Here is a 16,367-nt window from a genome sequence, read left to right on the forward strand (position 1 = left end):
GCAACATCTAATGGAATGAGCATCTGTAACTTTAGGGGGGGTGCAAGGCAAGTGTTCTTGGGATGAGGGGAGGCTTGGTTTCAGTTATGGCAAAAAGGTGATGACCATTCATTAAAGTTTGTTTTCTGTGGAAAGTATGTTCCAGAGAACTCAGTGAAAAGACTTGGGAAGGAGAGGAATTAGCTCTGTTGGATAAGGCAGTAAGCAACACAGCATTATGGGAATCCGTGTACTATGTGGGATGCGCAAACATTAGTGATTATGTTTCTTGGACAGTGTTCAGGATACAAGTGGGAAACATGGCCTCAAAGATTCAACTTATTACAGTTTCACAAAAATGTAATCTTGGTATCTGTATTATGTATTTTTTTGTAATACATATATGCATTGTTTTGTATCCTGTTTCAAAGATAACAATATACTGAACAGTTTAAGTACTAAAATTTATAGAATGCATCTCTCATTGTGAGACAGCACATAGAATGTTTGCATAAAATTAACATTGACATTCTTATCGTAGGTTATCATCCTTTTTTTCAGTTGCTTCCAGTAAAGTCTGCATTATGCTGGAGCACATTTAAATATTTTATGTATTTATATTAAAAACCTTAGTGCATGGTTATTAACAGCTTTTCAAAGAAATGAGTCTAGTATTGAGATGCAACAAGAATGCATCCTCACCTTATCCCCTAAAACTGAGAGTCATTCTAACCCTATAGTTCTGTGTAAAGAGAACAAATGAATCTGCAAATTAATAGAAGTTCAGTAGAATTCTGAGCCCAAAGAATTAGTGAAGTGTTTTTAGTGTTTACATAAGCAAATAGAATCCCTCAAACTTGTAGAATTCATGGGCCCAATACTGTCATCTTTGTCCAGCACATAGTTGCTCAGGTAATATATATTGTATTTATTTTGTATTTTTTTGTTACAAGTATAAAATCAGACCTACTTTTAACCCTATTTCCATCTTTTTATTCCTGTACCTTAGGTCACTTAACCCCTCTAAAAAACTTTTAGAGAGGTTCTTTATCTGTAAAATGGGGATGATTTTTCCTATTCTTCATAGAGTTATGAGGATTAAATGAGAGTAATGTAAAGTACTTAGCCTAATGCCTAATAGTAAGGATTCATTAACTATGAGCTACTTGTTATTGTATATATATTTATTGTTATTCCTTATTTTCCTTCATTTGGTTCATCCAGGATTCCAACAGACATTTAGTATCTAAGTAAAGTTAACAACTCTTTACCAAAGTTAATAAATACTATTGAAACTACCAAATATCATGTAAGCTGTTAAGCTAAATACCTAATGCCTTAAATGTCTCTTAAAACTTTCATATGAGATACAGGCAAAGAAGTTTACACAGAATACCATCAGATAAGTTCTCCTTTGTTGCTGCAGTAAAGCAGTAGTCCTGTGACTACCTGAGAGTCATCCTGGGGACTTACTAAAAACAGGCACCACCCCAAGATTTATTGATTTAAGTTCCCCAAGTGATTCTAACGTTCAGCCTGATTTGGGATTCACTTTTACTTAGAAATTCAAGCTACCACTTCAGACACTTAATGTGTTAAATGAGTATACAGTGACAAGTGGAAAACAGCAAAAACAGTTTGAGATGTAGTCACATCTGCTCGGCTGAGTGGCTGGTCACCATACCCGCCTGCCTCGTGGCACACACAGACTTGTATCTCACTCGGCAGAGCTCCTTGCCAGTCTCAGATCCTCTGTGTGGCTTGCAGACAGTCAGATGCCGAGACTCTGCTGTGTGTGGGTTTGCTCATTATTGCCAAGTGTTAAGACGTGTCACATCTAAACTTTGGGAATCCTATAGAGTGAGTCTTTATGTACCTCATGAAACTGCCAGAATTTCTCATGTTAAGCTATATTTTCCCTTTTAATATATTTTGAGATTTAATTTTCCATTTGAATTAAATATTAACAGGATAATATGTTTCTGTTAGTAGTTAGGGTTGTCTTTAACATGTTTACCGTTTAGGTGCCTGTGGTTCATGCTTGAAGTTTTAATGACAAAGAATGAAAACAACAGCCATGCCTTTATGAAGAAGATGGCAGAGAACATCAAATTAACCAGGGATGCCCAGTCTCCAGATGAATCCAAGACAAACGAAGTAAGATGAGTGTTAGACCAGTGGGTGTTAAAACCATGTTATCATGACCATTATGTAAGAATTTAAATTGCAGAATGTTCACAAAATATATTTATAGTAGTTATTAATTGTATTTCATTACAGGTGAATTTCATTTTTGCAATCTTTAATACTCTGAAAAAGACATTAAAACTTCTGCAGAGTAGGAGGGTGTAAGAATAAAGTGATATCTTAGAAACTTTTAGTAAGAGTTAGTTTTTTTGTTTTTTTGTTTTTTTTTAAGGCAGGGTCTCACTCTGTCACCCCAGGTAGAGTACAGTGGCATCATCATAGCTCACTGCAACCTCAAACTCCTGGGCTTAAGCGATCCTCCTGCCTCAGTCTCCCGAGTAGCTGGGACTGCATGCAAGCACCACACGCCTGGCCAAGAGTTAGATAGATACTCTTTTTGTGTGCTTTCTTTGGTTTGTTTATTTTTAATGCATACTTAGCAAATTCATGTTAAAGTAGAGGGATTTTGTTTTTTTTTGTTTTTTTTTTACCTAGAGGCTACATAAACGGTATTGAGCAGAAATATGAAATGTTCAAGGAATAAGTAACAACCACTCATCCTGCTTTTATTCAACTCTAAATTATATATTTGCTGGAATTGGTAATTGTCATTATTTTGCAATACTGAAAGTTACATATCTTTTTTTTTTCCTCCCTAGAAACTTTATACAGTATGTGATGTGGCCCTGTGTGTTATAAACAGTAAAAGTGCTTTGTGCAATGCAGATTCACCAAAGGACCCAGTCCTCCCGTTGAAGTTTTTTACACAACCTGAAAAGGTAATTTTCTTTCACTCATTTTTCTACCACAATAAAGTGATTTAAATTTCACTTACTATCAACCCTAGTGGCAAACATTGGATTGTCTTGACTATAGAGTAAAAAATTACCTCTGGGTTTATCAAGGAATGAGAGATTGTCTTCCATGGCCCTCAACAACGTCATTCCCTCTAGAGTAGAATATAAATCAAGCTTGTTGCTCCTTCTGGGAATTTCTAGTATGAAGAGGAGTTTTCAGATTTTATAAATTATTTTAATCTTCTTTTATTAAAACAATGTTAGTATTTTTACAGACAAAAAATTTTAAATATCTGGTACAATATAAACATAAATATGATTATATGAAATAAAATGTTAGGGTTAATGGATTTGCTCTTAGCAATTGATAGTCTGGAATTCTAATCAACTACTTCTAACTTGAAGGACAAATTAACTCCTATAAGCCTCAATTTCTTCATCTCTAATGCAGGTGTTAATAATAATATGAACAATTACCAATATCTGGGTTTATATGAAGAGTTTATTACATAGAAGCATTCAGTAAATGGTATTATTAATAATACACATGGTACATTTATTCTGCTATCAGAGAATTAAGTTTTCCATGTAAGTAAATTTTCCAGATAACCCAAGCTCTATAAGATTTTCTAGCTAATTTGGATTTTTTAAAACTTTATTTTTGTTTTTTTGTTTTTTTTGAAATGGGGTCTTGCTGTATCACCTAGGCTAATCTCGAACTGCTGGCCTCAAATGATGCTACCATCTCAGCCTCATGAGTAGCTGGGATTACAGGCATGACCCACTGCGCCTGGCAAAACTTTTTAAAAATATCTTTTATTTATTCTTTTTAGGTGGTATTTTGAAGTTTGTTTAACTTTCCTGTGATTTATTCAAAAAACAGAATCCCAAATATTTTTAATTGGAGAAAAATACAGCATTTAAAACATTTTTACACATTTTCAAACCTATAGATATGCCTCAGTAACAACCCCCTTTGAGTATCCTGCAAAAGAGCATTCTAGGAAATGGAGCTTCCTAATTTGAATGCCATACTTTGCTAAAATTTAATCTGATTTTCGTTATTGATTTAGTATTCAACATTTACTATGCCTGGCTTTTGATAGCAATAATAAGAATTGCAAAAGTATTTGCCTTCTAATTGAATCTACTGATCTTCATGAATATTCCTAAGTGAGCTCTGGAATTTAAATTTATCCTGTTGTTGGCCTAGGGCCATCTTGACTGAAATGGTACCCAGGTAGAATCTCCATAACTGCAGTGATACCATAATCAGGAATTAAATTGCGTTTGTCATTACACCTACATGGTCCCACAGACAGTATTTTTTCATTGTTTTTTCTTTTGTTATCTGCAATGTATAGTGTTTTTGTCTTAATAATAACCTAAATTTTTCTATTTTCAGTATGTAACTTTCCACATTTCCTTTTCTAATATGTTGCTTTTAATCTGTTACTAATTCAAACACTTGAACACTAGGCTTGTTAAGACAGTGAGCCTAGTGAAGCTAATAGTATATCTTTATGAATGAAATGAATGAACTTTGGTGCCCAGACCTCATAACATTTATTTTATCTGCATGAAAGCCTTTGTGCATAATAAATGATACAGCTTTGCCTAGCACAGATGAGAAAAGTGTGATTTCCTCACTGGCATATTTAAGCCCTTTGTTCTTTCTCATGATACTAGTGTGAAGGTAAATTTAATGAAAGAAAAAATATATTTTTAATGACACTACTTAAAAGTTAATTAATTTCTCGATTGTAGTAGATACTTTTGCTTCAGTGACACACCATTGTGGTTTATTTGTTTGCAATTTTCAGAATATTTACCAGGGAGAGGCATCAAAGGATCAAATTTGAACTCTTAAGTTTTATATAGATATAACTTTCAAAAAAGTTCCATAATTGTCTGCATTTGGTTTAATTCATTTACTAACTGGTTAATATCACTGCTATCAAAGAACATTAATACTCACTTGATTATATTTTGATGGTATATTTACCATTGTGATTTGGACCATCAGTCTACTTATGGTTCTAAGAAACAAAATATTTTTAATTAAAGTGACAGATATTTTTCAATGAGGATAATTTTCTTAAGATCTAGTGTGGAGTTCCTTCGGTGAATATTAAGTGTGTCTCGTATGTACGTAGTATCATATTGGATATTTGAGAGCTCAACAGTTGATTTTATGATAAAGTGGAGAAGGTGAAGATAATTTAATGAATAAACTGGAGACTGTTTGCACTGAACGATATGAAAAAATAAGAGTGTGCTTTATTTAAAATGCGATTTAGGAAATTTACCTCTGACATTTGCCTAAGTCTTATGTGCCATTGATTTAATTTAAAGCTAGATACATGATATGGCTCATTAAATGTGTTTTGATTATTTGATGAATTGGTATATATGTTAGCACCAATGTAATAATTATTGCAAGGCACAGAGCCTGAAAAGTCTTATTGGGACAATAAAAATGTACATGTTCACGTTGATTGATGTATCCTTTTTTTTTTTTTTAAATAGGACTTTTGTAATGACAAAAGTTATATTTCGGAAGAGACAAGAGTACTTCTGTTAACAGGAAAGGTATTATGTTCTTGATAATTGGGGATGTTTATTTCATTCATATATATATATGTATGAATATATATATATATATATATATATATATATATATATTCTGCTATTCCTATAAAATACCTTTTAAATGTCCCCTAGAATTTATAGTTCCTGATTCTTAGGGATTATGTTGTAAATTTGTAGCATCTAAAGCAGCTGCGTTCTCAGAATTTTTTCTGTCATGTCTTCTGAATCACTACTGTGCTTTCTCATCAGTAATGATAAGCTTCAATTTATTTACAATCCACAAAGCAGACTTTCCTGAGAAATGGTGTAATAAACTTAGATGTACAAGATAAAGAAAAATAATAATTTTAAGGTACTAATGAGCTACACAATTTATATTCTGTAAAAGTGATGTGATGGCACCTAAAAGAGCAAAAGGAAATTTGATTTTTGGTAAACAGTCACTAAGCTATTGCTATATATATTCAATAGTTTGTTTATAAGACATTTTATTATGTACTTCACTGTATTTTAGGGGTACTCTTTATTTTGATTGAATAATAAGGGATAATAAATTGTCTAGTTATTAAGTAGAGTTAATGCTTATGACTTTTAATTGTATTAAAATAACCAAACACAATTTTACAGAATTATCATCTCTAATAAATTTAAGGTTGACTTTCCAAGGCAATAAAAATCTCTTGGCTTAGGCTGAACAACATCTCTCATGTGTCTAAATTTACATGTATTCCATTCAGTGAGTTATAAATAATGTGTGTGTGTGATTTTTAGCCAAAGCCTGCTGGAGTACTAGGTGCAGTCAACAAGCCTTTATCAGCAACAGGAAGGAAGCCCTACGTTAGAAGCACTGGCACTGAGACTGGAAGCAACGTTAATGTAAACTCAGAGCTGAACCCTGCAACCGGAAATCGATCAAGGCAATTTTTTCTCCAATTGTTTTTGTTACTAGCACTCACTACTTGGTTTATCTTTTAATATATTCTGTGTTTTGGTACAAAATCACACTGATAAGTTTTTGATATTTTTAATGATGACAATCAAGAATGAACTATACATTTTAAAACCACATAGCATTCTAAGTGGGTAGAAAATTTAACAGAGAAAACATAAGAATTCATAATATTACAACTAATTTACATAGAAATGTTTGTTTTTATATATATAAGAAAATTCAGGAGCCGGGCACAGTGGCTTGCACCTGTAGTCCCAGCTACTCAAGAAGCTTAGGTGGGAGGATTGCTTGAGCTCAGGAGTTCAAGACTAACCTGAACAACATAGCAAGACCCACCCCCCATCTCAAAAAAAAGAAGAAAATGCAACATTTAGGAAAACTGTGAAAATATAACTCTTTTAAATAAATTGGATTGCTTTTTAATTTTTAACCCAGATTAGTATGAGTTAAAATATCATTCTAACATTTTCCACTTATAAAAATGTTCTGTGTTTATATGAACATATCAAGCGTTTACTGCATTAGCCACTGTGTGAGAATTTCCACTTGATCCTACCCTTTTTCTTCTATTATATAAACATAATTTTTTATCGATACATAATTACACATATTTATGGGGTACATGTGACATTTTGATATATGCATACAATGTACAGTGATCAAATCAGGGTAATTGGGATATCCATCACTTCAAATTTTTATCATTTCTGACCCTATTCTTATCAACAATAAATATTGAAGGTTTTAAAGAATAGTTTTATTATTGTGTTTCTTGACAATCCTTTTGTGAGATGGTTTTAGGCAGTCATTTCTGTCTTATGTTTTTACGGTTAAATGGAAATCAGTAACATGATATAGTAGAGCAATAGTCCATAACTGTAAGAGATCTGAATCTTGCTATTGTTTCTTCACTTGGTGAGGTTTCTAAACCAGCCTAACCCTTTCCTTATTGGTGTAGTAAAAGAGGGAACTTCTATTCGTGTAGTGAAATAAGAAGCCTTGGTTTATTTTTCTTCAACAGGGAACAGAGTTCAGAGGCAGCAGAAACTGGAGGTAGTGAAAATGAAGAGAACCCTGTGAGAATTATTTCTGTCACACCTGTAAAGAATATTGACCCCGTAAAGAATAAGGTAAATTTAAAAGTTTAACAAGTGGATTTTTCCCATAATTGGAATCTTACTAACATTTTATAGCAGGGGCAAGAAAAACACAGCCAGCAGGTTAATGTCCAAACTGCATTTTATACACATGTCTCTACCACTCCCTGCAGCACTTATTCTGCCTCATTCTCCAAAAATGATTCTGCTTACATGCACCCACTTTGTTTTACAAGAATTTTTGTGGTCACCCATAATGGTATCCTTCTCCCACACTACCCATCCCAACACTTTGAAAGGATAAGAATTGAGAGTTTTTGAGATCTTTTCAAAAGTTTGTTGATTCTTGTCAGAGGTCAGCACTCTATTTTGTTTTTTACTGTATTTTTATGATTTAGCCATTTAAAGTGTGTTTGAGTTTTCATTTAACAGCTACATTCTTCATTGTTGATCTTTAAATTATGGCACCTAATTTTCTTTAACAGTTTTTTGGCAGGAGAGAAAGGAGTATCATGTAATTGCTAGGAGCGTCAAACAGACTTGATGCTACATCCTTACTCTGCCACTCACTGTCTATGTTGATTTGGGCAGATTGCTTGACTTCTCTAAGCTTCCATTCAACTGTAATGAGAAATTGATAACTTATCTCAGTCGGAATGGCTTAAAGATGCTGAATATTTTTTTCCCCACAGAATCGTATTCTTGACATGCTTATCTTTTTATTGCTCACCATGTATTTATTCTGATCATCAAATATTTTAGGTATTACCCTCAGGTACATAAAATATAATAGAACTGTGAGTTTTTCCACAGTAGCTTAACTTTTCCTTTCTAAACTCTCATTATCTGAACTCAACCTGAGTAAATAAGGATAAGTTTTTAGATCAGATTCTTACTATCTAAACTCTTGCTTTTTGCTATTTGAAATACAGCATGCCAGTGGATTCAAGTGACAGGGTACCTCTCACTATCGTAACTCTTGAATCCAGGAACCGAAAGATTGAATATTGTAGGATCCTCGTGTAGAATTAAGCAGTCTTAACATAAACTTAGATACAAAAATGCATATTGCCACAGACATCCAGTTATATCATGTACTCATAATGCACATTAAGAGGTGGTACGTTGGTAGACATGCAAGTGTTTATCTAGTGCAACCAGTCATCTGTAACTTTTTCAGCCTCTGCCTAAAATTGTATGTAATTTTGATAAATTAGATATTTAAATTCTTCTAATAGACAAAAGGCCTTACTTTCTGATTGATCTGTAATATATTATTCCAAACCCTCATTTTAACTCATACTTCCAAAGCCTATTTTAACCAATTTCCTGCAATCCAAAGAGATGAGGCTTGTATTTTGACCAAAACATGATGACTTCCTGGTCTGGTCCCCATACATTTATAGGGACATTTCTTTCCTAGGTCTGATTTTCTGCCCCATAGGCTCAAAAAACTATCCTGTTAGTATACTAAAAATAAATATGAAGATCTAAAGGAGTGTTTCTTGCTAATCAGTTTCTCAAAGAAAATGATGTATAAACCAATTTATCAGTTCATATACGTGAAAATTATTCAGCAAAGTGGATATGCATGTTTACACATTGGCACATTTTCTCCTGTTATTTAATACTATGTGGGGGAAATTGTAATATGAAGGATGAATATGAGACGTAGTTAAAAGCAGAACCGTGACACACACATCCCATGGATGCAGGCAAGCAGTACTGCCATTGTTGTCCTCTAGGAGTTTTCTTTTTCTTAGTCCCTGAGACTGCTGGTTCCCTCTTTATTTGGCTTTTGCATGGCTCTTTGAACATATGCACAAGTATGTAATTTTCATAAATACTTAAATGTGATCGTGTCCATGATTTTTAATGTCAACTTTTTCTTTTCAAACAATCTAATCTGTATATGTCCCTTTTTTCTCTATAGTCTTATCATTGTCATGTGTGTATACACATATACTTTTTTTCCTCTTTTTTGCCACTACAATGTTATAATATTCTTTATAAATTTACTGTGTATAAATAAATAATAAAATAAATAAAAGCACACCTACTGTTGCTTTTATTTCTGTGGGCTAAGTTCCTTGTGGTGGGATTGCTCAAAAGATAAATACGTCAGAGATTTTAGATATTTCCATATTGATTTCCTGAAAGTTTGGAACACTTGACATTTCTACCAGCAGGATATGAGAGTACTTTTTTCTCTGCATACCCACCAACAACAGGTTTTACAGTTCTTCTGAATTTTTTTCAGCCTCCAATGTTGAAACTACTGCCCTGACTATTTTAATTTGCGTTTCTCTGACAGGCAGTGTGTTCGTTGACCATTTGGATGTGCTCTTCTGTAAATTGCCTGTTCATATTTTCCCCTTTTAAAATTATTCTTTGTCTTGTCTAACTCAACTTCTGATGCTGTAATTATTTTACCACCTTGTTAACATTCTTGCTCCCTTCCAATCCAATTGCCTTATAGCAGCCAATGTGGTATTTTAAAAATGTGATTTGGATTATGTTTGTCCTCTGGTTAAAAATTACTTTCTTTAGCACTAGAAGAAAATCAAAATTTCTTAACATGTCCTGTAAGGCGTTCGTGATCTATCCCGTTCCTGTGTCTCCTGCATTTCTTTTACCTCTCTCCCATCACTCTGGACAGTCTGGATTCCTTAAATCTGCCAAAGACTTTCCCTCTTGATGTACTCTATGCTGTCTTTTTCCTCTGTCTAGAATACTTCACTTTCATATGACAGGGATCTGCATTGGTATTATTTAAATAGTATTTCCCCAAAAGGACCAATTAGAAACTGATGCTTCCTCTTTTTTTTTTCAGAACACCCTGTTCTTTAACCTCTTAGCACTCAGATAATTCGTACTTAAATATTTTTTTAAAAATTAGCCACCTACCATTCTAACCTAGATGAGGACAGGAACCATATCAGTTTTCTTTCCCAGTCTATACCAAACAGCCACAACACCTAATAGACATTCAGTTGAACGAATGGTTCCTACTTAAGGTTAATAATACTTAGTTGTATTGTTGATGCATCTTTTTTTTTTTTTTTTTTTTGAGACAGAGTCTCACTGTGTTGCCCAGGCTAGAGTGAGTGCCGTGGCGTCAGCCTAGCTCACAGCAACCTCAAACTCCTGGGCTCAAGCGATCCTTCTGCCTCAGCCTCCCGAGTAGCTGGGACTACAGGCATGCGCCACCATGCCCGGCTAATTTTTTCTATATATTTTTAGCTGTCCAACCAATTTCTTTCTATTTTGGTAGAGACGGGGTCTCGCTCTTGCTCAGGCTGGTCTCGAACTCCTGAGCTCAAACAATCCGCCCGCCTCGGCCTCCCAGAGTGCTAGGATTACAGGCGTGAGCCACCGCGCCCGGCCCTTGTTGATGCATCTTGTTTTGCCCAGGAATCACCATCTTTCCCCAAGATGACTTTGTGTATCTCTTCTCTGATCCGTAATGTATTGTTTTTACAGTTCTACTCTTGTGGGCCACCTTACTCTTGGTCCTTTTGTGTATTACCTATTCTCTTAAAGTGGGGCTTAACATTAAAGTAAACCCTGGAGTAAAACTGATTTGTGAATTTTTCTCACTTAAATTACATCTCCCAAGAGCTTTCATTTAATTAATTTTCCTTGAAACATGAAGATTTGTAATATTTTTCCCCTCCACAGTCATTCTGGAAAGATTTTCTGGGGAAAATGAAAATTAATTAAGAAGATACAGGCCAGGCTTGGTGACTCATGCCTGTAATCTCAGCACTTTGGGAGGCTGAAGCAGGAGCATTGCTCAAGGCCAGAAGTTTCAGACCAGCCTGGGCAACATAGGAAGACACATTTTTATAAATAACCAGATGTGATGGCACACACCTATAGTTCCAACTACTCAGGAGGCTGAAGTCGGGGGATCACTTGAGGCCAGGAGTTCAAGACCAGCCTGGGCAACATAGCAAGACCCCATTTCTACACACACAAAAACAGAAAAATTAGCTGAACGTGGTGGTGTGCATTTGTGGTCCTAGCTACTCAGAAGGTTAAGGCAAGAGGATCACTTGAGCTCAGGAGTGTGAAGCTGCAGTGAGCTGTGATTGGGTCAGTGCACTCCAGCGTGGATAATAGAGTGAGGCCATGTCTCAAAAATACATAGTCTGATTTTTTGCATGATAATAGTGTTACTTTGCTTCCTTTTAATCAATTAAAGTTATCAATTATAATTGTTTCCTAAATATCATTCATATAAAGGTCACTTGCATTCTCAAAACTATTGTTCCTCCATTATGTTTATTATAGTAAAATGGGATTTTATTACTTTGAACATTTTAGATGACTTAATACATCCTAAACTAGAAAAAGAAAATGTTCAGAGAAAAGGTTAATGATTGATGCTGTAAAGAGACAAAAGTTTGAATTAATGAATGGAGCGAGAATTCAAAATACTTTGTGTCACAGAACTACAAAGATTATCATCGTTAGATGCATCGTAGAGAAAACAGCATATTGATTTATGAAAACGCTCCTTTTGAAAAGTGATAAATTTAGAGCACATTATCCATGAAAAAGGGCCTTTTCATTTGGGGCCAAGCACAGTGGCTCATGCCCGTAATCCTAGCACTCTGGAAGGCTTGAGGTGGGAGGATCGCTTGAGCTTGGGAGTTCAAGACCAGCCTGGGCAAGAGCAAGACCCTGTCTCTGCTAAAAATACAAAAATAAGCCGAGCGTGGTGGTGAGCCCCGGTAGTCCCAGCTACTTGGAGGATCGCTTGAGCCCAGGAGTTGGAGGTTGCTGTGAGCTAGGATGACGCCACTGCACTCTAGCCAGGGTGACAGAGCAAGACTCGGTCTCAAATTCTTAAAAAAGCCTTTTGGAATAGATATGATAGCAAAACAAGTATGGTTTTCTTTATATTTACTGCTTGTGCTTTTAATGCACATTTATTGAGCACATTAAATGTGCCAAGCACCATGCTAGCTCCTGGCCCAGCCCCTCTCCTCAAGGAGCTTACTTCCTAACGGGATGTAAGCAATTAACTAGAAGCCCAGGAATCCCACCTCCTTTAAAATACTTTCCAGATACTTTTTTTATAGGATAGGTCATTGATATTTAAGGAATTTATGTTTATAGAATTGTTTTGTGCTCTTTTAGGAAATTAATTCTGATCAGGGTACCCAGGGCAACATCAGCAGTGACCGAGGAAAGAAAAGAACAGTAACAGCAGCTGGTGCAGAGAATATCCAACAAAAAGCAGATGAGAAAGTAGATGAATCAGGACCGCCTGCCCCTTCCAAACCCAGGAGAGGACGTCGACCCAAGTCTGAATCTCAGGGCAATGCAACCAAAAATGATGATATAAATAAACCTATTAACAAGGGAAGGAAAAGACCTGCAACCAGTCAGGAGAGCCCTGGGGGTTTGGAAGCAGGTAATGCCAAAGCACCCAAACTGCAAGACGTAGCCAAAAAGGCAGCACCAGCAGAGAGACAAATTGACTTACAAAGGTAATATACATCATTTCTTCCTGAATTTTGAGTTTAGACACTTTGTTTTATTCTTAGTATGTATGTGCCAATCACCCGAAACACATAGGCATTTGGGAATGAAAACTGTATTTGGTTTTCCTGAGTTAAGTTACAATGTCATTTGTTTTTATGTCATAATCTTCATTTTTAAGGCACTAATTTGAAGAAAAATCTTTTTTTCTTTGGTTAATTTTTATTTAGTATATAGTATTTTGATTTTTCTGTTTATTAGCAAGGAGAACATTATCTTTTGTCTGGTGCCCTTCAAACGGTTGCATAGGTTTATATAACATAGAGGATTACCTTTGCACACAAAATACCAGAACGGAGAAGACAGTGATGCGATGTGGCCAGGGATAGCCTGCTCTTTAATTCTTGTTATAGTTGATTTTAATAGAGATCAATGTACCTCTCCCCTTCCCTGCCCAGTGAAACAGCCTGTCACAGCTGCTCATCTTTGATGATTCTTGGGCTGGGATTTCGGATTTTCCACACTATAACGATGCCCCATTTGGAGATCTAGAAGGTAGCTCCTTTCATCTTGGCCTACAATTAGAACTCACTCTGTCTTCCTCCTCTCTCCTTATATAGCTAACTCATCTCCCCCTGAATTAGATTGTAAGCATCTGAATTCCTTCTAGAGAAGAGTCCCAGTTTTGATCAGCTCAGAATACGTCACTGAAGCATGTGTATAAGTACATTTAAAATATTACCATTTATGAAATTCTGAAATTTGGGGCTCTTGTATTTCTATGCATTTTAAGTGTTTCTAAACATCTTTTACAACATCTCAGGGCTTCTAATATAGTGTTACCATGAGCCAGACTCAATACTAAGCTCTTTATTTGTTAACCCATTGAATCCTTAAAACAGCTCTACGTGGTAAGTACTATCATTAGCTTGCAAAGTGGAGGAAACAGGGATAGAGGGCCTGGGTAGCTTTAGTCCCTTTTGCTCAAATAAATGGTGGAACCAGGATTAAATTAAAACCAGTATAGGCCGGGCGCAGTGGCTCACGCCTGTAATCCTAACACTCTGCAAGGCCGAGGCAGGTGGATCGCTCGAGGTCAGGAGTTTGAGACTAGCCTGAGCAAGGGCGAGACCCCGTCTCTGCTAAAAATAGAAAGAAATTATCTGGACAACTAAAAATTTAGAGAGAGAGAAAAAATTAGCCAGACATGGTGGCTCATGCTTGTAGTCCCAGCTACTCAGGAGGCTGAGGCAGGAGGATCGCTTGAGCCCAGGAGCTGAGGTTGCTGTGAGCTAGGCTGATGCCATGGCACTCTAGCCCGGGCAACAGAGCCGACTCTGTCTCAAAAAAAAAGAAAAAAAGAAAAGAAAAAATAAAACCAATGCAGTATGACTCCAGAGTTATAACCACTGCACTATATTGTACTTTTAAGATTAAAATTAATTCTTAGCTGGGCTTGGTGGTACATACCTGTAGTTCCAGCTACTCAGGAGGCCAAGGAGGAAGGATCACTTGAGCCCAGGAGTTCAAGGCTAGCCTGGGCAGCATAGTGAGACCACGCTTCCAAAAAATAAAAAAAATTAAGCCTTAATTCTAGTCACTGTGCAGCTTACAAAACTGGCATTACAGTGGATGCTTTGAAAATATTTGCTCGTGTATTTTAAATAGGTAATATAGTTCATATATGTGATAGTTTCCATAAAATGGAATCTGTTTACATACAGTTTTAATAACTATTAAGTAAAATAGCTCACTTATTTAAAATAATCATAGGTTAGGCCAGGAGCAGTGGCTCATGCCTGTAATCTCAGTACTCTGGGAGGCTGAGGCAAGAGGATCACTCGAAGCTAGGACTTTACGACCAGCCTGGGCAACATAGTGAGACCTCATCGCTACAAAGTAATAATAATCATCATCACAGGCTAAACGAGACCAACTGTGGTCATCTTTTTAAGCTGTTTCGGAGTACATGCAAACAAAACCCTGCGATTTTAGGGTTAGAGAGGAAAACCAAGAGAATGATCAGATGTTTCTGAAGGTGGCAAACTTAAACAAAGCATCCAATGCTAAGAATAAGACTGTGGTGAAAATTAGTTAGAATTATGTATAGAAGGTATTTGATATGGTGCCTGGCATCTATATTAGTAGTAACAATAGTGATAATAAGAGAAGTTGGGTGAGCATATATCTGACTTGCCAACAACCATTGTGAAGCAAGTACAACCCTAAATCAGAGGTGAGGGAATGAAGACCTGAAAAGACCTTTGTCAGGTCGCTTGGCCCATGCTGCCCAGCGCAGAGCCTCCAATCCAGGAACGTCCCGTGTTGTCTGCCTCGCTGTAGTACTAACAGTGGTAGCTGGAGTTATGTCTTTCTCTAGCATATGTATTAACAGTATTTTGAAACATTTTTAAACTGTGAACATTCAGGACCCTATTATTTGAGGTTTTTTCCCTCAATATGTAAAAGGAAATGTTTTAGTGCGTATTTACCAATAAACTATGGATTAGACAGATACATTAAAACAAAAGTTCCTTGATGGTGACTCAACAGATGTTTTAACGATGCCTCAATTTCAGGAGAAAACATCAAATGGTCAAAATCCTAAAAGTGCTAACTTTATGTCATGTGGAACTGTAGCTTCCATCTTTCTACAAGATTGTAAACATAGCTTTCATTAACTGCAAATATTACCTGTGAGTGATCTGACATTCCACCTGTATTTTCCCAAGGCCTAGTGAGGATCAAATACAGGTTACAGCTCACATGACTGATCAATTCTGAATATCTACTACCTGGAATCATCCTGTTATGGTTATCCCTACAGTTTCAACCAACTCACTGGTAAAAGAAATAGGGTTGCCAAACCTAAGAGCCGTCAAACATTTCCGAGCTATGGATGAACCCAGGGTGATAGAATCAGCTCTGTTTAGGGGCCTTGGATTGTGTCGTCATGTCTGAAGTGATGCACCAAGTATTAATAGTTTACCCCTGGGTTTTATTTGATAAATAAGGCTCAGCCCCCTTGTGCTTCTGTGGCCCTGCGTTCTGACTCCACGTTACCACTTCATCAGTCTTTCCCTTGTCTTGCGGGACTCTCCACACCTTTCACTTGCTTAACTTCTCACTGCCCAGATGGCCGTTTCCTGCTCTGGGCACAACTCTCTGTGCAGTAACATCTCAAAAGTGCCTTTCTCCTAACATCACCCTAATCGTCTTTACCCTGAACTCCTGTGTAGATCTGAGTACAGGATCCCCGCTCGCCCCAAG

The 16,367-nt window shown here is 36.2% G+C and overlaps 1 protein-coding gene across 1 annotated transcript in view; it reads left to right on the forward strand.

The window, feature by feature from the left end:
* PDS5A (PDS5 cohesin associated factor A) overlaps positions 1-13,109 on the forward strand; it is a 163,809-nt gene extending 150,700 nt beyond the window's left edge. Inside the window, exons 26-31 of the mRNA XM_012644468.1 lie at positions 2,004-2,136; positions 2,826-2,945; positions 5,493-5,555; positions 6,327-6,472; positions 7,529-7,637; positions 12,753-13,109. Of these exons, the coding sequence (XP_012499922.1) occupies positions 2,004-2,136; positions 2,826-2,945; positions 5,493-5,555; positions 6,327-6,472; positions 7,529-7,637; positions 12,753-13,109 (928 nt within the window). The remainder of the gene's footprint in view (positions 1-2,003; positions 2,137-2,825; positions 2,946-5,492; positions 5,556-6,326; positions 6,473-7,528; positions 7,638-12,752) is intronic.
* The last annotated feature ends 3,258 nt before the right edge of the window (positions 13,110-16,367 follow it).

The sequence above is a fragment of the Propithecus coquereli genome, unplaced genomic scaffold (genome assembly GCF_000956105.1).
Source record: "Propithecus coquereli isolate 6110/MARCELLA unplaced genomic scaffold, Pcoq_1.0 Scaffold213, whole genome shotgun sequence".
NCBI lineage: Eukaryota > Metazoa > Chordata > Mammalia > Primates > Indriidae > Propithecus > Propithecus coquereli.